General features: G+C 37.3%; 1 protein-coding gene across 5 annotated transcripts in view; it reads right to left on the minus strand.

Annotated features, from left to right (window-relative positions):
- Positions 1–27,199, minus strand: part of Rngtt (RNA guanylyltransferase and 5'-phosphatase) — a 193,806-nt gene that overhangs the window by 145,984 nt on the left and 20,623 nt on the right. For all 5 annotated transcript variants that reach the window (XM_076924001.1, XM_076924005.1, XM_076924002.1 and 2 more), the window contains exons 8-10: positions 26,570–26,671; positions 9,750–9,885; positions 1,702–1,773 (exon numbers count right to left, since the gene is read on the minus strand). In XM_076924001.1, coding sequence (XP_076780116.1) covers positions 1,702–1,773; positions 9,750–9,885; positions 26,570–26,671 — 310 coding nt within the window. The remainder of the gene's footprint in view (positions 1–1,701; positions 1,774–9,749; positions 9,886–26,569; positions 26,672–27,199) is intronic.

The raw sequence follows: 27,199 nt of genomic DNA on the forward strand, positions 1-27,199 counted from the left end.
AATTAAATGCTTTTCTTTACATAGAGTTGCTATGGTCATGGTATCTCTTCACAACAATTAAAACAATGACTAAGACACAGATTGATCACCTATTAAAGGGTCCCCATTCAACAAGGAAACAAAGCCACTCCCCTGGCCTGTGGGTGTAGCTGCAGATCTGATAGATGGGAAGAATCACCAACTTTGCAAAGTACTAGTCTTAAGGACTATAAATAGCAATAAAAACAACAACAAATGGATGGAGAAATGCACTCTGAGGTACTTAAGTTGAAAGCTTTAGTTTAAATTACAAAAAAAACAACTAAAAATTCAAGTTATATTCAATGAAAATATTCAGAAAAAAATGCTCTTAAGTAACTGGGATTAATGTAATCCTGAATTTTAATATTATAGTTTACTAAAGTAAAATACAATTCCCCCAAAAGATATTTTTTAAAATACTGCTAGAAATCTTCAAACCTTTTTTCTTTTTTTTTAAGTTCAGACTTAAAATTTTATTTTAATACATATAATTATTAATTATAGTATTGAACTAAACACTTTTATGACCAGTTATATATTACATGATCTTCCTTTTTTTCTTTTTTTTCTTGGATATTACATTTCAGATGTCATCCCCTTCCTCATTTCCCCTCACTAGAAACCTCCTATCTCATTTTCCCTCCTTTTTGCTTTTATATCATTTTAATTACATGCAAGTATTAAGGTTACTTCTAGGTTGAGGAACTAGCAATACAATAGATGCAAATAGTCAAGGAACAAGCAAGACAATAAACACAAATAGTCAAAGAACAAGCAAGGCAATAAACAAAGTTCCCTGAACACTCCCATGATCACTGTTTCTAAGGGCTTACCAGGATGACCAAAGTATCTGAGCCAAATTCCCTGTCCTAGATCAAAGTCATTTTCGTGTCTCAAGCCTATTTCCTTGTTCTAGCCTAAAATTTAGATTCCTGCCTGAAATTATTTCTTTGTTCCAGCCTGAGATTTAGACCTGCCTGAAATTACTGCTTTGTTCTAGCCTAAGATTTAGATTCCTGCCTGAAATTACTTCTTTGTTCTAGCCTAATATCAGATTCCTGCCTGAAGCCCATTTCCTTGTCCTTGGCCAATGTCATATTCCTGGCAAGCAGCCCATTTCTTTGTCCTTGGCCCATGTCCGATTCTTGCCAAGCCTTACCAACCTAAGACAAAAGTGCATTGCTTTTAATAATGCATATTCCACAACAGGTAAGGAAGACATTCTTGTCAGAATGACCCAAAACAGGCTCAGTCTTGTTTATAAAATTAAAAAGGGGGAGAGGCAGAGAGTTTCTGGGGCTGCTTGGCAAGAATCTGACGTGGGCCAAGGAAATCTTCAAATCTTAAATACTTTAGTTCCAAATTCCTAATATGTTTTCAGTATGGTTTAAGTAAATGAATGTATTTGTTTTTTGAGAGAGAATCTCATGAGGGTGGCCTTAAACCCCTGATCACTCTTGTCCCTCCTCCAGGTATGTGTCACCATAACTGACATAAATACTTCTTCTGTTCATTACAAACATTTGTAATCTTATTACTGCAGGTACAGCTCAATGGTAGAGCACCTGTTTAGCCTACCCATGAATTCAATACCTAGATCTACAAGTATTAATATATATAAACATGCACATTAACTCAGTGACAATTCTAACAATTTTATAAATTATAAGAGGTACTTACATTGAACTTAATTATGTCATATATCAAATATCTTGGAACGGCCTGTCCATTTACTTTGTCAATGATCATTTCCTTGAAAGAAACAAAGATGTATTTTTACTTTAATAGCAATTTTTTTCATTTTATTAGAATACACACAGAGAAAAGATATGAAGCTTTAATATATATGTCTTGATGAGACTTCAAAGCACATACACTTGTACTCATAAAGTCAGTATGTTTTCAGAACGTCAAAAATCTTTACTATGTATTTATAATATATAATGAAATAATTTATGATGTTACCTCCTTGTATTTTGGGTTGGAGATCTGTAGTTTTGTTTGGAGTCAGGGTCTTGCTATGTAGCCCCTGGCTAGCCCCTAGCTATGTAGCCCCTAGCAAGCTCAAGAGGTAGCTAAGGCTAGTCTGGAACTCTAAGCAATCCTCCTGCTTCAACCTTAAAAGTGTTAGACTTACATACTTGCACTATCACAACCAGCTATATGTTCTTTATAGCTAAATGGCTACACTACATTCTGCTTTATGTTTGGATTACTAGCAGTATTTTAAAGTAAATAACAAAATTTTTAATTCTGAAGTTAAGCATCATTTTGATAACTATGTTTAATCACTGTTTAAAATTGTTATATGCTGATTACTTTAGTTTTATTATACACTAAATTTCCTATATAACTTTTTAAATTTTTATACAAAGATCACTTCAAATCTACCATAGTTATTAAAAAGTCAAAAGAAATTCTGTATGGGGCACAGTGGAATACAAGCAATCTCGGCATCTAGAGGACAAAGTCAGGAAAGTGAGATTTAAAGCCATCCACCTCCTCAGTGCCATCTACAATCACAGGTAGGTGTGCGTTACAATGCTGAAGTTATGCCACAGTTTGGATGGAACCAGGGTTTTGTTCATGATACCCAAGTACTCTCTCTATCAACTGAGCTACAGCCTCAGTCTCAAATTTGTTATTTTAACCTACTTATTGAAATGCGTTTATTTAAACATTTCCATATAGATACCTGATGCAATAACAAGGTGGCACCATGATTTCATTTAATGCTTCTTTTCAACCACTGTGACTAGAAAAAGTAAATTCTGCATAGCAGACAAAGAATTCTCAGAAATTATGTTTTAAAAAAAAAATGGAAAAAAAAGTTTTCCTGTAAGCACTGGTTTAAATTGCCAAAAGGAAAATATATTATCAACAAACAAAACAAAATATAATAGACAAATAAGCAAGTATTGTTAGTTTATTTGTTTAATGACAGCACAAAATATACAACAGACAAGCTAAGCTGGGCTGCTAGCTAACCTGCAGAGCTCTGGAAGGTACTGGGCTGAAGGAAAAATTGTTACTAACAGTCTTGCTCAGCTATTGACTCTATGTGCAACACTACTGAGAGGCTAGGCAAGATGTATCCACAGATGTACCCACAAATGCAATGTATGTTATATAAGTAGCCAACCACATTTTTAATGGAACTGAGGCCCCTGCCATGGGAGGGTATTTACATCCAGTTCTATAAACCAGGACAGGTCAAAGCTACTGATATTGATTTGCTAAGTGGATATGACGTACCTGTCAAATTGCCTTCCAAATAATTACATTTTTATGCTCAGGGAACACTGTGCTCAAGAGGCAGAGGTAGCAGGATTTCTGTAAGTTTGAAGTCTGCCTGGTCTACATAGTAAACTGAAGGCCAGCCATGAACTGAAGGCTAGTCACCAGTCACCACTATTCAGTGGACCGAAGGGAGGAAAAGAAGGAGAGAGAAAGAACACAGATGAGAGACATTCAGATGAGAACTCCAGAGACGTGTAAATAGGATCCTTAAATAGGCATGTGGGGAGACAACTCAAAGCCCAGCAAAGTTCCACCCAAGAGCCATAGCAGTAATAGCACTTGATACGTGGTATAAGTACAAGATCAATGCCTGTTAAAATCAAATGGATCAGAAAATCTCTGTTGCCAAGCACAGCACCACACGCTTGTAATCCCAGTACTCAGAAAGATGGGCTATGAAGAGATCCAGTCCAAAATGAGTGTGGTGGTTTGAATGAAAATGGTCCCCATAGGGCTCATTATGTTTGAATACTTGGTCCCTACTGAGTGGAACTATTTGGGAAAGATTGGTAGATGTGGCCTTGTTGGAGAAGGTGTGTAACTGGAGGTGGGCTCTGAGCCCACACTAGGTCTAATCTCACTATCTGTTTGCCTGCAATTTAGGGATCAGATATGAGATCTCAACTACTGCTCTAGTGCTGTTCCTGCCTGCTACCATTCTCCTCTCCCTGATGTTCATGGACTAACCCAATGAAACTGTAAGCAAGCCCCCAATTAAATGCTTCTTTCATAAGTTGTCTTGGTTACGGTGTATCATCACAGCAATAGAACAGCAACAAAGATAATGAGCTACAGAGACACCTTGGTTTGAAGAAAATGGGAGGGAAAGAGAGGGAGCTCATAATTGGTAGAGCATTGGGTACTGAGAATATGGCTTCAACAAAGTGAATCATCCCTGCATTACAAGTTACTCTGATCCTAAATAGAATGACTGCACACAACAGGGACAGAGGTGGACCAGCACAGACAGGAGTGTTAGTAGCCAGAGGTGGTGTGGATGACTTTAAGAAAACAGTCATTTCTCAACACAGCAGGGAAGCTCAACAGACAGATTCTGAGCGGTCGTAACAATATGCAGAAGGCCTGTACAAAACCAAACTAGCACGGAAAAGGAGCAAGCATGAAATCCCACCCCTAACCATGGAGCTGTTGGCAACTATTAGATGCCAGGACAGGAAGAAACGTCTTTAAGAGTGTAGTCCCTGGTAAGTGACAACACTCTAGTAGAAAACAACACATCCAAGAATAATAAAAATAACTTAGTGGGTTTTTTAAAAAGACACACAAAGTTGGATGGGTAAAGATTGGAGAAGAGGGTGATTATGACAAAACATGTGAAATTCTCAAAGAAATAATAAAAATAAAAAATAAACCTTCTGGTTCACCAAAAGAATCTTAAAATCTAGCTCTGAAAAAAAAAAAGTTTCAAATAAATTAACTAGATTCCAAACACAGTTTTAAAACGTAAAGGAACACACTACTAGGTATTGTAGTGTATGTGTGCAATGCTAGAAATTCAAGAGATAGAAGAATATACGTAACTAAGAGAGGAAAGGGAGAGGAAGACAGGGAAAATGAATAGGAATAGAAAAAGATGACTACTCCTTTCCAAAAAGGTAAAACTTAAATATCTAACATCCAATCAGGCATGCAACATAAACCAAATAAAACAGACTCAAAGCTGGCATAGGTATTAAAGTTAGTAAGTAGGTCAGAACAGTAAGACAGCCTCATTCATGTATAACTGATTGTGTTGTTTAAGATCAGAAAGATAAACACAGAAGACAAAGAGTCAGAGACTTTCAACAGTACAAAAATCTGGTTAAGATTAATAGCAGCTTGGTGAAGAAAATTCACTAAACTTGAAAACATAGGAAGAGACAACACATGGGAAGCAGAGGCAGGCAGCTCTGTGACTTTGATGCAAGCCAGGGATATGTAGTGAGGAAGGGAAAAAGAAAATAAATGAAGAGAAACTATCTGAAAGAAAACACTAAGGAAAAAAGCATGAGTGACTCTCTAAAGGAGGATGGTTGTATCAATAATGAGTATTTCTACACTTGAAATGAAAATTATACATTTACAAATAAAAGAAGCTCAATGACTCCCAAGTACAAGAACCCTGAAGAAAGCCCCCACCCACCCACGGCACATCAACTTCAAGCCTCTCAAGAACCCTGGAGAAAATCCCACCTGGTACATCAGTTTCATGCTCCGTCAAGAATTCATTAAAGGACTAGAGAGACGGCTCAGCTGTGAAAAGCCTACACTGTTGTAGTAGCACCCATGTAAGCCAGTGTATAACTGCCAACAACTCTAGTTCCAGGGAATCAGCTGACACCCTCTTATGGACCCTGAGGGCACTCGACTCGTGTGTGCACACCCTCACACACATGTGCATATACTTTTTTTAATCTAAAAAAAAAAAAAAAAAAAAAACCTACCCAGAAATCAGACTGTTGTCTTTTGGACTGAATGCTGCAGTGCAGAAATTGAGCATTAATCTTTCATGATACTCCACATCCAACATATTAGTATGCTGACCTTCCTATTCTCTGTATTCAAAGTCCCAAGGTATCTAACTTCTCGGCCTATTCATTCATATTTTCTGCACACAGACTATGAATTAGGCTAGATGTAACTAACCAGAGGCACTGAAGAAGAGAGAAGGCTATTATTAGAATGACAGAACATTTTATTCAGGCCACTATTGCTTGAGAGTAAAACATGTTATACATATTATATAATAGTAACAGGTATATACAGCACTATCACAGTCCAAATAAGACATGTAGTGTAAGTCTAAGAAATAAGAGGAAATTTAATGATGAGGCACATAGTCCTAAGTTGAAACCTAAAAGATGCAGTTAAAAGGTATGTCCTAGAAAAATAGTAGATAAGCTAAATAACATAAAACATAAAAATGACTTTTGGCCTTCACAAGACATCAGGTGTCATACTCTCAGACTTAGTCACTTGAGATATGGTCTCTCTCTGAACCTGTAGCTAGGATATCTGCCATCAAGCAAGCCTGTGATCCTTTGTTTCTGCCCACCACAGCCCTAGAGCTACAAGCACTTAGCCACAACCAGGTTCACATGGATGCTTGGGATACAAACTCAGGTCCTCATTCCTGCATAGCAAGTTCTCCTCACTGAACCATCTCTCTATTCCGCACATCTTCCATCTTTAATCCAAACCCTACATAAGGCGGATCTACTCCACATCATCAGATGAGATTCATTTCTCCTCTGAATGACCACAGGACTTGTTTTAAGTATATCTTAGGGCTACTGTTTTACTTAAAGGCTGTTATCAATCTTTCCCTATCCTTCCCAATAGTTTCCAGAGAGAGGAGGCTTCCACACTCTAAATAATGTCTGCACTCATAAGTGATACTTGACAAATATAAACTACCCCAACCAATAAAAAATGCTCTTATGTCAAAGCATCTCACTTTCTTTCCCTTGCACTGCCCTGTGCTGATATGGCAGGAAGATCAGCCATGAGGAACCACAGCAACCAAGAAAATGAGTGGTCCTATTTGTCTGAAGAAAAAAGTGTAAGTTTACTGCTGTCTAGACCAGCATAGTGTATCTACTCTACTGTGATATGCACAGTTGGTTCACTCAAAAGACAATTAGTAAAATCTCAGCCACAAACATCAGAACATGCAAGGGGGCTAGGTATACACTCGTGGCTTGTCAGGCCCCATACTAAAGTCATAGGATTTAAAGTATATAAAACAATCCCTAGAAAAACAAAAATAAATGAAATAAGCAAGTGAACAAGAAAGCAACTGTCAAAGCCTACTACAGTAGTACACAGCGTAATCTCAGCACTGAGGAGACAGAGGTAGGATCTCAGATTTCAGGACAGCCTGGGTTACAGACCCTGTGAAAGAAAGGAAGGGAAGAACAGAGGAAGGGAGAAAGGGAGAAGTTGTTGAGGTAATGATGGATACTTAACAATTCTATCAAGGTACATACATGCACTGTTTGCACATACACTGCATAATTGGACTGGATGAAATATTCAAATTTGTAAATAAAACACTAAAAGAAATATAGGTATTATGATCATCCTGAGGTGAATAGTCTTTTAAAATGTCACACAGCCAAAGAGTGAGCACCAAGATGTTTATATTTGACCTACATATTTAAACTTTATATAGTAGATGAAAAAACAAAAAAAGAAAAATATATTTGAACACATGTAACATAAAGTATGCACCAGTAAGACAAAAGACCTCGTAAGCCAACAGGAAGAGATGAATGCCAAAAAGGAAACTGTAGAGAAGAGCTGAACAGGAGCTCTTAGAAACAAAACAGCAACTCCCGAAGGAGATGTTAGGCCTCAGAACTACTCACATAAACAAGGCCTAAGTGCCCGACAGGATCACCTTACAAGCCTTGCCCACCTCGGCACAGAGGAGAAAACTGAGTGAACTGTGTAAGGCCCCTCAGGGGATAGCTGATGGGGCCAGAGAGGCACCGGGAGTTGCTATACATACTATTTCTGAACGCAATGAAGTCCTCAGTAAGTGAGAAAATAAAACTGGACAACCTGAATTCAGTCTCCACATGGAAGGAGATAACCAACTCCAAGATGTCCTCTGACTTCCATTCACAAGCCATGCATGGAATGTATGTACCTACACACACATTTTTAAAAATGTACTATAACAAACAAGTTTTTAGCATAAAACTGTGTAATTTTGAATACATAGGATGTACATTTAAGTTATGCTTAGAAAAATATTTTTTAAAAAAAACTGCCACCAAAAAAAGTACTAGCCAAAGAAATTGCATCATTATTTTTCCATTTGTCTAATGAAAATCATTTCATCACTTATATATAAGTGACTTTTGGAGACTACAATTCAAGAGATGTTTGTTTTGTGTTACTATATTTTGTTTAATTATGTGGGGGGGGGCAGTGTGTGTGTGTGTGTGTGTGTGTGTGTGTGTGTGTGTGTGTGTGTGTTTAATTACATTCACTTATATGTGGGGAAGACAAACTGCAGGGGTCAGTTCCCTCTAACCAGGTGGCTCTCTCTAGGATAGAACTCAAGTCATCAAACTTGGCAGCAAGAGCCTTTATCCACTGAGCAATCTCAACAACAATCCCGGCTCTGATATTCTGGGGATAGATTCACAATGTAGTCCAGGCTGGTCTTGAACTTAACATTCTCCTGCCTCAACCTGCTGAGTTCTGGGATTGCTACATAATACCTAGCTGGAAAGGTTCATATTCTTTGTTGTTATTTACATAATGAGTAAGTATTCTAACATATGTACCGCTTTCAGTTCTTTATGCAACTGAAGAGAATGTAGATCAGGAATGATCTACAGGTGGACATACTTGACCAGAGCACTTTTTCAGCCAACCTAAAGGTTCTGTGATTATTCAAATACTGAGACTACGATAGGCTCCTAGCTTCCCCAACACTTCTAACAAACTGTTTAAGAATCTACAGTCAGGAGCCAATTGTGGTGGTACAGATGCATGATACTACCACTTAAGAAACAGGAGCAGAGAGTTCTTGAACTCAAGATCAGCCTAGACTACTAGACAGTCTATATAAGAATCTATATCAGAAAAAAGAAAAAGAAAAGAAAATTTAGTTCTCAAAGTAGATGTTATTGACAAATGTGCTGGATTTTTCAACACTAATCACCCTGCACTGAGCAAAGTCCACAGTGACAGCCATCAAATAGAGACACACGTTATTCCAATATTAGGAGTTTCAGTTATTTTTTTATTAGTTTTTTATTATTTGGCTTTATTTTTTTAAAGACAGTCTTACTATGAAGCCAGACTAGCCTGGAACTTAATAGAAAACCTAAGCTGGCCTTGAACTTGCTATATTCCTGTTACGGCTTCTCCAGTGTTGAGATTAAAAGCATATTCCACTGTGCTCAGCTTTTACTAGACTTTTTGTAGTATTCTACATTAATTTTTATTTAAAAGAGCCTTTTTTTGTTACATATAAATAGGGGAAAGCTATTTTCAGTGATGAAATTAAAAAGCCACTTCATAATTATTAAAAATAACTACTTTTTAATAATAAAAACAAAGATTTAATTTTGTTCCCTTATGATTTTTTAACTCATTTCCCCTATCATGAACAATTTTATCTACTAAAAAAAATATATAAAAAGTTCTGTTTGGACTCAAGGATAAATATTTGGAGTATGTTTGTTTTGTTTCTGAGACAAGATTTCATCATGCTATCCCGGGATGGCCTTGAACTTACTGGAAACCTTCTGCTACAGCCACTCTATGCTGTACTATAGGCATGCACTACCATTCTCAGCTAGATCCCCCGGTAGAGAGGAATTAATTCAACGTAAGTACAGGTAACGCTAATAATGAGTGCACTATTTAATTTTTTTAAAAAACACACATATACATAAATTACTTACCCCATCCAAAAGGGTATTTGATAAATGCATGCGGAGATCTTTACGAAATGGAAATTCCAGATTTGAAACATGAAAAACAGAATTATCTCTGTCAATCATAAAAACTTCATTTGTGCCATCAATCAACATCATGTAACTGTAAAAAAAAAAAAAAGGTAGTATTAACATGTGGTATCAGAACAGGATTATTACAAGAGCTGACTTGTTTTCTCTTGATTGACAACATTTTCATGGAATGATTACTACAGTCCCTCTCTCAATCAAACAAATTAAAACATTACAACTTTCTTTTTAGGAAACATGTAAATAGGAAACTTGATTATTATGAACACAATATGACATATGTTAAGAAAAAATGTTTTTGTAATTTTGATTAGATTCTATATCAAAGTATTTCCAAATGTGATATGTATTATAATACATATGTGTGTGTAATACATATGTGTGTATTTTACAAATTAGACATAACACTTTCCACAAGAAAGGTGAAAAAAACACTGACTTAAACTTAAACTATTAAACTGACTTAAGCTTAAACTATTCAGTGCTGTTTTTATCATACCAACTACACAAATACTTCTCTTTCAATCAACATTATGGTAAAGTAAAATATCAGTATATCAGAATTCTTATTCATAAGTACAAAACTAAAGTATTTTGAACATAGCTATGAGAATTTTCATTGGTCATTATTCCCAATATACGGAAATTTATGCACAAAGTAGTCGTTCTCCAGATCAAGGTTCACGTATGGTATCTGCAAGTTAATAAGTATTTGGGGTTATTTGTTTTGTTTTTAAGGCAGGATCTCATGGTGTTCACATGCAATGGAGGTGTATGCCTTTAGTCCCAGCAGGAAGCGGATTGCTGAGTTCAGGGACAACCTGGTCTACAGAGAAAGTTCAAGGATACCCTGGGCTACATATTAAGATCCTGTTATAAGGACAAACCCCAGCAGGCAGTGAAACTTATCTGTCTTAATAAATAAATAAATAAATAAATAAATAAATAAATAAAAGACAAATGGTGGGGAGCTGAGGAAACAACTCAAGTCAGTAAAGTCCTTGCTGAGGAGCAAGGAGGAATACCGACTTTGATCTACAGTACCTGTGGTGACTTGACTGAGAATGGACCCCCACAGCTGTTTGAATACTGGATCCCCAGTTGGTGGGACTGTTAGGCAAGAATGAGATGGTGTGGCCTTGTTGGAGATGTGTCACTGAGGGTGGGGCTTTGAAGTTTCTTTTTTTAAAAAGATTTATTTATTTTATGTATATGAGTACATTGTAGCTATAGGCTTCAAAGGATAGAATTTACTACAAATAATTGATCATGTGAAAAACAGCTCTATCTAGAGAGATAACAAAAAGTTATTTAGTAATTAGCATTCATGAATTCCTCTAACTATACTAATACTTGGGTTTTGAAACAACATGCTGAAGTATAACTTTTGGCCTCAATTCTACTCATTCCAAATGATACATCCTTCTATGTGATACTTACAGAAAGAAATGAGCAGGGCTGAGAACACACATCAGTGGTGGAGCACTTTACTAGCATATGCAAGACCCTAAATTCAGACCACAGCACCAAAATAAATATTGAGCTGTCTCATATTTGGAAACAAAGGTTAAAGACTATAGAAAAAGTATTTTCACATCACTCGTAAGACCATGAAAGTAAGCCACATTATTTTTGAAAGAGACATTACTCACACATTACTAGGTATTGGCTCAGTACCTAACTAGAGATCTACTATCAACAACCATAAACCACTAGTATAATATAATATCTCTTTAGAAAATTCTCTTAATTGCAAATTTAATATTAGGAATTACTCATGTCCATGTATTCATTAAGACACAAAATTTCACTGAATCATCTGTTTTATGTCTCATGTCTATTCATTTGGTTTGTGTGTGTGTGTGTGTGTTTGTTTGTTTTCACAGATTTTGCTATGTAGCTCAGGCTGGCCTCAGACTCAAGACTCCCAAACTGCACAGCACTACAAAGCCTCCCCAGTCCATATTTGGGACCACACATCTAGACTTGTAGTGTTCCTTCTATAAAGGTACATACACAGTGATTATAGATTATAGAAATGCCATAATCATAGAATGTTTTGCTGTAAATGCAACTTTCCAGCTGACCTAGAAACAATCCAGTTTTATCTTTCTCATCATTGAGATTATACAGTGAGTAAAATCCACAAAAAGTTTCATCAGTAAAGTCTAGGAAGTACATAGAGAAAAGGATGACAAACAAAGTTGTGAGCAATAGCACGGTAGAGTCTTCATTCACCTTCCTACCGCTCCTTTAAACAGAAAATAATGGATTATCATATCACCAATTCACAATTCTAATGACAAATTTACATTTCAAAATTTTATCTTAGACTTTGAAAGCAGAGATCTCTTTATTTGTCTTTACAGACCAGGTCCACTTAAACACACACAGGACACTCAATAAATGCTTAAGATTAGATACAAGGAAGCGCATCACACTACTATAATGATGAAAACTCAAGTATCCATCACAGAACAGACTAATACCACATATTCACAGAAAAGTATATTATCCTACTGTTTCAAACATAAAAATATCCATTAATATGGAAACTCCATCTCTGACCACCTCTTTTGTAAAACTATACCGTGTCCTCCTTAACCCAAATAGTTTAGATGCTTTCCAACTGTTAAAACAAACTTTTTAAAAGATTCATTCATTCATTCATTCATTCATTCATTATATATACAGCATTCTGCCTCCATGTATGCCTGCAGGCCAGAAGAGGGTACCAGATCTCATTATAGACAGTTGTGAGCCACCATGCGGTTGCTGGGGATTGAACTCAGGACCTCTGGAAGAGCAGCTAGTGTTTTTAATCTCTGAGTCATCTCTCCAGCCCCCAAACTGAAACTTTAAGCACATTTCTTATATTGTTTAAATTCCTTCCTCCTCATCCCCTTTACTGAGTTCCTATCCATGAACCAAAGTTAGCAATATATCTACATCAAACAAAATTACAAGTCCTAAGAGCTGAAGAGAGTGGCATTCCATTATCCCTACCCAGGAGCTAGAACTTCTGAGGGGGGAGAACAAAACTGGTGATAAAGTTGTCAAAAGAACTTCTTAAGATCAGTTCTCACAAGAGGCTTCCAAGACACTCCTTTAGACACATTCGTCAAAACTGATTTCCACCATCAAGAATGCTTCTAGGTATGCCTCCATACTAGTTTTGTGGTCTTGTAGTTTTTCACCCCACTCTTCAGCTGAGTGGAAATTAAATGTATCTATGATATAACAGCAGTGTTCTGTCCCTGGCATACCCTTGATACCAAGAGTTGCATAATACTAGCTATTTATATAGAATAATCTTGTACCAAGAGGCAAGACACCTACATCTCATCCTTTGACAGAGACACATGCATAAGGCTGAGCTAACCTTCCCTGTGGATCGCTTCCCTCATAAGACTCCATTACCTAACCTCTGCTACTCTTCTACTCACGACTAATCAAGAAATTTACAAATATCTTAAAAGACAATGCAGAGCTTAGAGTCACTTTACAAAGGACAATTTAGAAGCTTTCCTGACCTAAGAAAAGCTAGTCAGGCCTACCCATTACTCACCAACACACTTCTCATACTTTGTTCTAAAATAATACAAACACAACTGACTTGTCAGCTTGCACTTCCTTCCTTCCCCATAGGATGGACACACAATGGCCTCTGTGACTCCCAGATCACTTCTTTTGCAAAACTATACCATGTCCTCTTTAACCCAAACATTTTTTAGATTCTTCACAACTTTTAACAGAAACTAAAACTTTAAGCATAATTTATATATTTTTAAAAGTCCTTCCTCTCCATCCCCTTCACTTAGATCCATCCATGAACAAAGCTAGCAATGTATCACATCACACAAAATCCCACATACTAAGTTTATCCCCTGTGGACAACACAGGTCCTATAGCCTCCACAGGGGATGGCTATCTCCTTGCCTCCTAAAACCACACTGCCCTAGAGTTTCTAAACTATCCAATATAGTTTTTATAAACTTATAATGCTGCAATTATACTGTTTAATTAACAGTGCAATTACAGTAAGTTTCATTATCTCTGTGGCAGATATACAAACTAGGTAATTTAGCCACCTCAGAAATTAAGTAGAATTCATTGGCTAATTTGGAAATCAAATCACTACTTATGCTAAAATTCTATAAAATACTATTTAAAATAAAGGAACCACAGAAAAAGAAACCAAGATAATTCAAAATCTTGTTTCAGACATTTCCACAACACAAGAAACAAGAATATAAAAACATAATCCAACAGATTAGTTTAAAATCAAACCTACTACTGAGTTTACCTGGCTCATAAAACATTTCAACACCTTAAAGGATCACTATTGGAAGAGAAACCCATCATTTAAACTCCTAAAACTTCAAAACTTCACATTAAGGTCTTTGTTTTCACAACATAAATATTACACTAATACCACAGTCTAGTCCCTGCTCTACTTCCCAACCCCCCTCCATGTTCCAGAAGAGAGATGAGTGTCTTGTTCTATCACTCCATCTTACTCTCTTGAACCTGGATCTAGGCTAGCAGCCAGACAGCAGCCCTCCTGTCTCTGGCCCTCACTCACTCCATGAGCTGCAGTTACAGGTACTTTCAACCATACCCGGCTTTTTACCTGGGAGCTGGGGTCCAAACTCAAGTCTTCATGTTTGTGCAAATGAGATGTCTCTCACCTCTCCAGCCTAAGCATTTTTTTTATTACTGCTATTAACACTGGTAAAGACAACAGTTAACTAGTCAAGTTTCATTGAACATTATTAAAATACTCTAATACTATAGGTATTTTAATGCTGGTGTATTGAGTCTACAGATAAAGCTGAACACTTTACAAGGATGAGCTTTTCTTGAATCCTCAAATCACATTTTTAGTCATGAAACAGATGTGATTAAGGTATTGGGGTCTTAAATTCACTTCAGGCCATAGCCTCATTCTATTACAGGATGACATGTATGCACACCAAGATTATACAGACAACATGTATTATTTCATTTTAAGCTGTGAAGTCCATTACCTCCTTAATAATAGAAATATCAATTTCTAACCAATCTCTTCTCTTAGAATGAATTGTATACTAAAAGGCCAGCAACAGTTACACAATTTGCCAGGACTTTGATTCTTCCAGGTAAACAAATCATTTTTACTTTATATATTGTTTATACTACAAATACCCTACTATATCTTGGTAAACTTTGTCTGTGGCATAGTCATTAGACAAAAGAGTAACTTTTGTTTCAATTTTAATTAATTTACAACTAGAAAGTAAAGAACTCAAGATGCTAACAATAAACAGCTAAATCTCCAAACATTCTCAAATGTCACGAGTGTGCTATCAAAAGCACTGATCATTTTCAAAAGTATAGAAGCTTCTATTTCAAGAAATTCCTTCAACAAGAAAAAAAATTAGACTTCTACAAAGCACAAACACACACAAAACCACCAATAACAGAGAGCTTGCCTAAGGACAGGATCCAGTATCAGAATCTAGACTCCTCCATCCTACCTCATTAATAAATGCCAGGTAATACCAACAACCAAGTGCAGAATAAGAGAAAGATAAAATCCATTCTAAGCCATTTGATTTTAAATCATCTGAAAACTAAAAATATAGTTCATTCCTTAGAAGACCTTCTGATATTGCATAGGCCCTGGGTTCAGTTCCAAGAACCCACATCATGCAACTCACAATAGCCTATAACTCCACTTCAGATATGGGACACATCTGGCCTCTGCTTCTACCTATACTTGCACATACCCATATGTAGGAAGCATGCAGGTCTTTGTGCTCACAGAGAAGCACTAAGAAAATCAGGAATGTTAAGCACACTAGGCTGTCACTTCAAAGTGAGAAATGTATAGCCTGTTTTCCAGGAGCAAACATGGTTAATAGAGGGATGACCTCTGTGCTATCCCATATCCCACATGGGCTCCCCTAGACCCTGGTTTATCTCAGCCAATCTATGGTCTTATCTTCCTCCCAAATCTTTATCTTAAACTTGTTTATCTTGAGCCTGTTTCCTCAGTTAATCTATAGGAACTATCTTTATGGAAAATTGTAGCAGGATGATTTCCAGCTACTGTTACATTATTTGCAATAAGCACAGTGATTGGGGAGGAGCTAATGTGGGAGGAGCCAGGAGAAGGAAGAGGAGGAGAGAGGAGAGATGTAGCAGATGGAGAACTATGAATGCATCAAGAACAGTCCTGGGTAACAATTTATATTTAAAGTTAGGTATTGGGTAACAACTCTAATTGTGTGGGCCTCTTGTTAATTGAGCATTTCCAAACATATAAATATTGGATAATATTTAAGCATTAAGAGTCTCATTTCTACTGGGTACCACATGGTTGTCGGGATGGTCTGGGCTCAGCCAAGCATTGTAGACAGTGCTAGATTGGCAGAGCCAAACACCACACTGGCGTCTATCTGGTCTAGTTGTGGTACGCTTGGCTTCTGGCCATGGAACATGGGAGCCTGAGCTAAGCAGAGTCACACCGCCACAGGGATAGATGGCCCATGCTGGGGGGTGGGAGGGTTTAAATATTACCAACTTCAGAAAATGTCACTTGTACTTTATAAGAGAGTCTCAATATAGTCATACCTTAAGCTTTATTTTACACGTGGGATGGAGTTAATAATCACCAGGAAACTTTTTTCCAAAATTGGGTCATGCTCTTAAGTATGCCTAAAATAAACTACCTAGTGTCAAGACTCTCCAAGTCTGAGCCAATATCAGCTACTAAACAAGCTCTCCTTCTTGTCTCCCTGGATCAATACTGTTGGCCATGGTGTCTGCAGAGACCCTCTTCATCCATCCATACAATTCAAAATAGAATCACCAGCTATAGCAGTATACTCCTTTAACGCCAGGACTCGTGATGCAGAGACAGGCAGGTATCTACAAGTTCAATTACAGCCTGGCCTACACAGGGAATTCTGGGCCAGTCATAGATATATAGTTAAGACCCTGTCTCAAATTAAATCTTTAAAAAAAATTTTGTTTTTGAGGAGTTAAGAAAAAGGTTCAATTGGTTAAATGCCCACCTTGTAAGCATGGACCAAAGTTAAATCCCCAGAACCCATGTTAAAAAAAAAAAAAAAAAAGAAAGAAAGAAAAGAAAAGGCTAGGAAGGCAGAAACAGGAAGATTCTAGGGCTCACTGGCCAGCCAGTCTAACCTGATTTTTAAGCTCAAGGCCAATGAAAGATTTTGTTTGAGAGGATGTGCACAGCGTTCCTAAGAACACAACAAGGTTGATCTCCGACCTTGATATGTAAATTCACATACAGAAACCCATACTCACTGTGGTGGTTTGAATAAAAATGATCCCCATAGGTGTAATAAGATTTTTTTCTTTAAAAACACAAAAATGCTGTGAGAATATGTTTTTGTCCAGATGTGGGATATGGGGCTACTTCAGATGTCCGCAGCAGTTGACTATGATTTGTCTCGTGATCTGGTAGGGGTGTGACTTTACCAGCTGAAGACAGTTTACATTCTGGTGTCTCTTCATATCGATAAAACCCTAAGACACCCATCCATTCAACTATATCCACATACACATGAAAACACACACATATATATGAACCAAAAAAAGAGAAAACTGCTGTATTTTTATACAGTTTCCCTGATCATTCCCAGTCACCAAAAGTCTTCTCCTACTAAGGTGTTCATAAAAGTTAAAGGAGTTAGCATGTCCATGTTTTCAGTGGCATTACTCACAACAGCCAAGACACAGAAGAAACTCATCATGTATTCTCTGAGTGATAAATAGCCAAAATGTGGTACATATATAACATGGAATATTATTCAGTCTTCAAAAGAAAATGCTCACATATAATAAGGATGATTCCTAAGAGCAATATAATAAGCCAGTCACAAACACTGCATGGCTTCATAGAAGGAATCTTGAGTAGTTAAAATCATACACACAGAATGGGGTTACCAGTGACAAGAAGAAAGGAATGAGGAATTATTGTTTCATGGCTACAGAGTTTCAGTTTCATAAGATGAAAGAATTCTACATAGAGACGTTGCTGATGACTGCCTGACTTAATTTCACTGCACTCTCACATGTGGCAAAATAAGATAGGCATGGTGACACACATGTGATCCCAGCACTTGGGAAGCTAAGGCAGGAGGATCCAAGTTCCACGCCAGCTGAACAAATAAAGGACCCTGTATTCAAAGAGAAATAAAAGAGAGAGGGTAGTTGTACTGTTAAGTGTTCCGTTACTTGTATTTTGTCATAATTTTAGAAGTGACATATAAAAAGTGCAGAACAGTTGGCACTGTGTAAGAAAATACTCACTATCCCAGCACACACCTAAGACACAACAAGCACTGGTGTCAGGTACGGAATGGAAATTTCCTGCAAAGTCCAACTTTAAAACCCATTCCCTAGATTACCTGTACTGGGAGGTTATGAAACTACAAGAAGTAAAACTCAGTGGGGGCCTTAGGTACCTTCAAATTGCAGAAAAAACACTGTCTCGAGGTCTTCATCTCTACTTCCTGGCTCATGATATCAGGAGTTATTTAATGTGTTTCACGTAGAGCCAAAACTAATTTCATAAAAACAGAGGCCATATGCTCTTCACTTTACACACACACACACACACACACACACACACACACACACCTTATATATTACTATAACAAGGAACTCTACTTTAAAAATATCTTTTAATGTAGATATTTTAATCTCTTCTAAGTTGACAGCTAAATTCAAAAGTACAAGGACTCAAACAAACGAGAATATGGAGAGGCTTGTCTGTAATCTAAGCACCTGGAGGTGGAAGAAGGATTCCTGGAAATTCAAGGGCATCCTTGACTACACAAATCCAAGACTACCCTGAGATGCATGAAGCCTCGCTCCCCTGCCTCCCAAAATTAACAAAAGCAAGTCAAGTGCTGAACGGTATAGGCACCTGTCATCAAGCCTGACTTCTTAATTTCATCCCTGGGACTCTACATTGTAGAAACAGACAACTGACTCCTCTTGACTTCCACTTGTGTGTGTGCACTAGAGATCATACACATGGACACTCACACACATACAAACCACAAAAATAAATAAAAATGTAAATAAATTAATTTTTAAAACAGGCAAGAAAAATTAAAGTTTATTTACTCAATAAACATTAATAAAGGACCTGAACAAGCTACTTTATGTCTCCAGCTTTGCTCTCCTATCTGTTAACTTAAGAAAGTGAGGTCCACTATTGCTACCTAGAAGTGTGGTCCCATCTGTACACCAGCCTTACACAGAAAGAAACCTGTTAGTATCACATCACAGAATGTAGGTTAGGCCCCAACCCAGATTTACACAGTGAAAATTTGCAACTTATAAGAAACTCAGCTGAAATTTTTAATTCCTCTAACAAAATAAGGGGAAAAAAATGAAGTACCACTGAAGAATCTACCCAAGTTACATTCAATAAATTTTTCCTCTCTTCATAGCCATAGAAAAGTTCTTATTTTGATCCTGAGAATAAAAAGATAGATAGGAGTAAATAATAATAACAATACTAAATAATAATAATAGAATAACCATGATAACAAGTAAGTTCCACTTTTTAATGTTTGCATCATGTACATAATAAACAACATTTGAAACTCATTATTGAATACACAACTAACTACTACTGTAGTCATGTCAAAATTTTTATCAAATACCGAAAAAGACTCCTTAATAGATAAAAGAAAGTAAGGAATTAAAGAATTGGCAGAATAACTGTAAAATACATGACCATAAGATTTCGCCTTGCCTCCTCCTGAAAGAGATCTTAGAAAGAAGTTTCTGGGTGTAGCTCTCTGGGGTATCATTTTCTTTTCTCCTCCTGTCACCAAAGATAATACAGCACTGACATAACTATTGTCCCTCAAAAGGTGTACACTCTGCCTTCTGTATCTCCATGGAAATGTCCTCCTAAAGGTGGAGGAATGACTTCTGCTCCAAGACACCTGGTGCCCTCTTCTGGCCTTCAGAGGCACTTACATGGAAGTGTACAGGTGCCTGCAGATACTCTGCTCATTCTCTCTCTCTCTCTCTCTCTCTCTCTCTCTCTCTCTCTCTGTCTCTCTCTCTCTGTCTCTCTCTCTGTCTCTCTCTCTCTCTCTCTCACACTCTCACACACACACACACACACACACACACACACACACACACGTGTGCTCACAGAAAAAGAGAAAAAAAATCATCCTAAAGAAAAAGTTCTTTTAAAAAGGTCTCAAAAGCCCACACCCCACAAGATTGAAATAACCTACTATCTATAATTTGCTGGAGCTGACACAGAAGTCAAATCCAGGAGACTTGTAGCTCAGCAACCACTACACTTTGTCATACTCCCAAAGAATGAAGGGACGATGTAGTAACTTCTGTAACCATTTCCTCTCTACAGCCTAAGCATCTGATTGTCTAAGAACTACAACTCACATGTATATCAACCACCTGACAGGCCAATCCCGGCTTCCTTCTTACTGTTGCTGCCATTAGCATACTTCACTAACCCTTTTCCTAAAAGTCCTGCATTATGAGAGTATATAACAGGCCCTTCAAAACAATTATACTTCATTTTGTGCTGTTTTCTCTTTAAAAAAAAAAAAAAAAAAAAAAAAAAGCAGACCCTCCAAAGCTCCCAAGGACTAAACCACCAACCAAAGAGTATACATGGAGGGACCCAGGGCTCCAGCTGCATATGTAGCAGAGGATGGCCTTGTTGGGTATCAATGAGAGGAGAGGTCCTTGGTCCTGTGAAGGTCCAATGCCCCACTGTAGGGGAATGCCAGGGCGCGGAGGCGGGAGTCAATGGGTGGGTAGGGGAACACCCTCATAGAAGCAAGGGGAGGGGGAGAGGATGGGCTGAAAGAAGATGGGCTGAATGTCAACATTATGCTATTCTATATTTTGGGGGGGAGGGGAGGGGGCTTCCAAGGGTGGGGTAGACATCCAGGAAAGGGAATAAGATTTGAAATGTAAATAAAGAAAATATCCAATTAAATAAATAAATAAATAAATAAATAGATAAATAAATATCAGTTAATTGTGACCTGTTCAAGGGCATGAAACGTGTCTATCATCATCATCATCTCCTCCTCCTCCTCCTCCTTAAATACACACAAACTCAATTTCCTCTCAAATATTGCTACTATACATCTAAATATTTGATCACATATCACAATATTGTACTCAGTAGCTCAGAATGGGCTGTCCAAAGAACAATATTCTAAAACTTATCAGATAATTAACATTTCTTGGAGCATCTCCATAGTCTTGTAATTTTTACTCAATTTTTTTTCAAGAAATATTTTATTAAAAATACCTAATCTATAACAAACTTAAGATATTGCCTCTAACATACTATACTATAAACATTTTATGACAAATATCCTGTGTTATTTGTTATAAATTCAGAAGCCAAGCCTTTGAGTATCCACATGGGTAGCCTACTGCTCTCTTGCAGAATTCTGATCTTTTCCACTGCTTTGATTTAAATAAACTTCCCTATTACTTTGCAAAAGGAAAAAACAATAGAAATGAGCTAATCATAGACCTATGGTATTTCTAAGAAACATGACTAAGAACATGTCCAAGTGCTGTGTGTGGTGGCACACATCTGCAATTCCAGCACTTGGGAGGAGGTACAAACAGCCCAAGGCCAGCCTGGGCTACATGAGACCCTTTATCAAAATCTTTTAAGCCTAAAAGTGAGAAAAGGAAAATACATGGTTTTAGTTTATGCACACAGAAAAAAAATAGACTAGCATAATGTTGACATTCAGCCCATCTTCATTCAGCCCATCTTTCAGCTTTTCATTTATTTATTGAGGTGCATGGGTGTTTTGTCTGCATGTATGTCAGTACAGCACATGACGGCCCATGCCCTCAAAGGCCAGAAGAGGATGACTAGATTCTCTGGAACTAGAGTTCAGACTTTGTATGAACCTGGGAATCAAACCTGGTTCCTCAACAAGTGCAATAACGTTCTTAACTACTAAGCTATCTATCATCTTTCCAGCTCCTCAGGACATTTTTTTAAATGAATTTTAATTTCCTCCATTAGCTAATGTCAAAAATAAAATGAAATAAAACCAGATGAATGAAAACTTGTACAACTTTCCTGTTACACAAAGAGGTCGCTGGGCTGACAGTGACAACAAGAGACAACACACAAGCCGGGCAGTAGTGGCACACGCCTTTAATCCCAGCACTTGGGAGGCAGAGGCAGGTGGATTTCTGAGTTTGAGGCCAGCCTGGTCTACAGAGTGAGTTCCAGGACAGCCAGGGCTACACAGAGAAACCCTGTGTCGAAAAAAAACAAAAAGAGACAACACACAAAGGATGACATCGTTCACCACGCTTGTGCTAGCAGCTACTCATGAAGATTCTTTCCAGGCAAGCAGGTCTGCATAGCTAATCTGTCTATAACTCTGGTTTGATCTCACTGAATCATGCTGACAAAGACTAAAGCTTGTTTTATGTCTCTTTTATGCACAGAGATAGCATTTTAGAAAAACTGAAATTACTCTTACTTGGTTGACAAGGTTATAAGCACTTGGCCATGGGGCAGAGCTACGCTATCACCTCCATTTTCATTTCTCTTTAACATTAATGAAAGATGTTTAATGGGTAACCTACTATAAATCAACTGCTTTGAGGCTGGAGAGAAGCTCAGTGGTCTCTTGCTGCTCTTCCAGGGGACCTGAGTTCAGCCACCAGCACTCACATCCTGCAGCTTACAGCTACCTGTACCTCTGCTCTGCTGGTGTCCGAGAGCATCAGCATACACAAAGATATGCTTATACAGAGATGCACAGATAAATAATCTCTTTTTAAAAACTGAGTGCTACTTTGTTCATACTGACAGAAAAGTACCAGTAGACATTCTGCATGGATCATTCTAACAGCTAAAAACAAGTGCCTATAACACTAAAGAAGAAAAAAAATCATATATAATATATTCAAAGGGCAACTACGAAGGCCAGATAGCAAAGAATTCTCAATATATAGATACTTTAATTTTGAAATTTAAGAAGTAATTATTTTGTTCTAATTATAGTTTATACCTTATACCCCCAAGAGTTTACTTTTTATCAGGTAAAGCTAACACACATAAAGCTTAAATGCTATTTTATAAAATTCATGAAACAACAAAATCTAATTCTCTATCACATAAGCGTATTTTTTAAATTAAGTTTCCTAAATTCCAAAATATTATTAAAACTGGTCCAAGAAAGCTTACCTGCTAGCAAAATTATCAGCAGTAGCTATGTTAAAAAGCTAGGCTGAAAGCCAGAGATACACTGTACTAAGACAGGCTGCCTATAAAATTCTTTGAATTGGATCTGACACCCTCACATAGACATACATATAGGCAAACACCAATCCACATGAAAAAAATTTAAAAACTAAATAGTTTTTTTTAAAAGATCCATTCCACTAATCTAAAAATATTTCCAGTAGGGAGAAAAAACTTATTTTCACCATTTAATTTCAACCACAATGCTAGGTATGGTGATATATGCCTGCCAGTACTTGGGAGAATCACTGTACAAGTACAAGAGAATCACTGCTTCAATGTCAGCCTCTGCTGCACAGCTAGCTCCAGGCTGCCTAGGCAATGTTAACACCTTGCCTCTCTCTCTCTCAATAATAATAATGAGCATTAATTAATTAATTAAACCACAGACTTGTTTTTAGTTTTTAGGGGCTATAGAGATAGAGCAGTGACAAGCACCTGCTCCTCTTCCAAAGAATATGAATTAGATCACCAGCCCCTATAATCACTTATAACTCCAGCTCCAGGATTCTGATGAACTCTTCTGGCCTCTATAGCACCTGCACATATGTGGCATGCACGCGCACACACACACAAATTTTTTAATTTATTTAATGTTTTTAAAATATGAAGCTACAGAGATGGCTCAGCAGTTGAGAATACTCACTGCTCTTGTGGAGGACCCAGGTTTGATTCCCAGCACCCACACATTAAGAGTTACTCTTTGTAACTCCAGATATAGTAACTCTTCTGACCTCTGATGGCTCCTGTACACAGGTGGTACACACACACACACATATATTCATAAAATAATTAGAAAAAAACTATGTTTACTAAAATGTCTATAAATAGTAACAGCTGAAAATATTAAAAGTTAGGACTTGAAGCCAGTGAGATGGCTCAGCAGGTAAAGCCACTTACCACCAAGCCTAAACACCTGAGTTAATCCCAGGAACCCACATGATGGAATTAGAGAACCAAGCCAGACAAGTTGCCCCCTGAACTCTATACATGCTCTGAGGCCCACACCTGGCCCATCTGCAAACACACACTCACACACACACAAACACACATGATGGATGGATGGATGGATGGATGGATGGATGGATGGATGGATGGATGGATGGATGATAGAGAAATAGGGAGACAAACAATTAGAATTTAAGTTTGAACTGGAGATGTAGCTCAGAAATAGCTTGCTTGCCTGAGATGCCCTAGGTTCTAACACTAGCTCCACTCAATAAGCGTCGTTTAGGGTTAATAAAACATGAACAGGAAGACTAACAGGGAAATAACTACAATGGAATACTAAAAGGAAAGGGGATATAGAAACGCTGGTGAACTATATTTACAGCAACTCACTCACAGCTCAAAGTAGAAGCATAAAATATAATTCAGAGACTTGGGACAGCATTCAAGTACTAAAACATAAAAATGGCTAAAAGAAGTTGATTTATGGAGTAGACCTGATGGAGAGAAGAAGGGCTAAAACAGACTATAACATTCATCCACTACAAGCTTCCCAGTATTATTTAGATTTTCTAAATACAAAAATCAAAAAAGAAACAACTGTACATCTCTATTGACTCGAAAAATGTTTAATGAAAAGGAAGTAATATTAAGGATTACAAACATGAGCCACCACATATGGTTTCCTTTACTTCTTCCAAAAAAAGAAAACTTACCACATTTCTTAGACACAGAATTAAATGCTTATTGTACTATGGCCTCGGAAAAGCTGCCTCCCTTTCTGTTTCACTCTCCTAAGTTACAGACAGGATGATAACAGTAGCTGTTAAAAAGTTTTAAGAATTAAAGAAGATGTTCTGCATAAATGCTTAGAAAAACGCCTAATACCAAGTAAGGAGTCAGTAACTGTTACCTGTCTTAACTGTTCCTACAACTAAAATATATAATGAGTGCTGTGTAACCATGCTATTTTAAAAGTATAAACAAAAGTGATGATAAATCTTATATTCTTTTAGTTTTATGAGTATTTATATCAGTGAAATTTGGCTTTGTTTTTAGGAAAAGCTCATTTTCCAATTGTCAAATTGGCTACTTCCTCAAATGGCTAGTGAAGTGATGAAATGAAACAGGCACTCCTGCACAACCCCAGAAATGAACAAGCACCTCTAGCAAGACACATTTTACCAAATTTGTTATCTAAGTAATAGATACAAAAGACAGGCATTAAAAAAAAAAATCAATATGGCTAGAACAAACATAGAACTGGTTAATATTCTCAATACCTCAAGAATAAACATCTTGGCAGCAATCAGGGTTTTGGTATTTTTTGGTGATGGTGGTTTTGGTGGTGTTTTTTAGTTGGGTTTTGAGTTGGTTGGTTGGTATTGGTTTGGGTGGGTTTTTTTTTTTTTTTCTTGATTTATGTTTTGTTTTGTTTGTTTGTTTGTTTGTTTGTTTTTCAAGACAGGGTTTCTCTGTGTAGTCTTGAACGCACTGAAACTTACTCTGTAGATCAGGTTGGTCTCAAATTCATAGAGATCCGCCTGCCTCTGCCTGCCCCACACCACCACCACAACCACCACAACCACCACAACCACCACCACCACCACCACCACCACCACACACACACACACACACACACACACACACACACACACACTTGTGCTGGGATTAAAGCCCTCCTCCCATGACCCAAAAGAAAAAGGTAGCTTACTGCCTTATGAATAAAGTTAATTTGTTGACTGTGTTATAGCAAGATCTCCTGTACCCCACAAGAGTCTCAAACTTGTTATATAGTTGAGGATAACCTACCTTGAACTTCTGGTGCTCTAGCTACCATCTCCCAAATGTTGGGATTACAGTCACTATTCCCAGTTTTATTCAATGCTAAAAACTGAACTGAGGGCCTTACCCCATGCTAAGCAGATACTACATCCCTGATCCCTAAATTAAGTTTTACTAAAATATATTTGTTTATGTAAGAACAATGGAATAAGGGAAGATATAACTGGCAACTAAATTATAAAATCAAGATAATAAAAAGTGATGCCAAATATGGGCATGGTGGTGTATGCATATAATCCCAAAACTTACAGGAGACAGGTAAGAGGATTGAATGTTCTTTCTAAACATTCAGTATAAACAGGTACAATGGCTCATACCTTAATCCCTGCAATAGGACTGCTGTAGGTTCACAGGGTGTTTGAGGCTAGCCTAGGCTACAAAGTAATTCTATCTCAAAAAACTATTAAAATTCATTTAGATTTGTATAAAACTACCAGAATCTAAAGACAAATATTCAGCAGAATGAACTAAAAGTGTTTATACAGCTTAGAATACCAATAAAATGAAAGCTATATAATTTCTGAAACACATTTATTTTGCTGTTTAAGTCAGAAACTCATGTCCTAAGGAACACACTTTCCCTGACAATGTAATATTCTTCAAGCATTAGTTATTTCTGTGATTGTTTTTCAGTAGTGGAACTTACCGAGTACCATCTGCTTTCCAGCTTACTTTATATGGCTTCTGCTCTAAAAGTCTAATATTTTGTTTGTCCATGGAGACAGGCTGTGCACCAGGGAACCCAGACCTTAAAGAAAGAACATTACTCTGTCATGGCTACAACCCATATAATGCAATCTTGTGTTAAACCACTCTCAAATATCTCACATGTTGATCACAATGTTCTTCCTATATGAGAGTAATTTCAAATAGAATAGCATCAGCTCACAAAAGTTCTAACAAAAGATTACCATTCTCAGCCAGGAGTAATGGTGCATGCCTTAGTCCCAACACTCAGGAAGGCAAAGGCAAAGGCAGGTGGATTTATGAATTCAAGACCAGCCTAGTCTACAGAGTGAGTTTCAAGACAGCCAGAGCTACATAGTCTCAGGGGGAAAAAGTTTATCAATTTCTTGACATTTTAAAATAAGTTTACAATAAACTAAATTGCCCAATGCTGTAATATAAATATTGGGCTAATTTAAGAATGCTTATTATATAGGACTAGAGAGGAATCTCAGTGGCTAAAATGCTTCTTATTGTAAAAATGAAGCAGTGGGGTTCCCAGCACCCATGTAAAAGGCAAGCCTGGAAGCATGTGCTTTAATCCCAGCAG

Source organism: Arvicanthis niloticus, chromosome 25 (assembly GCF_011762505.2).
Source record: "Arvicanthis niloticus isolate mArvNil1 chromosome 25, mArvNil1.pat.X, whole genome shotgun sequence".
NCBI classification, from domain to species: Eukaryota; Metazoa; Chordata; class Mammalia; order Rodentia; family Muridae; genus Arvicanthis; species Arvicanthis niloticus.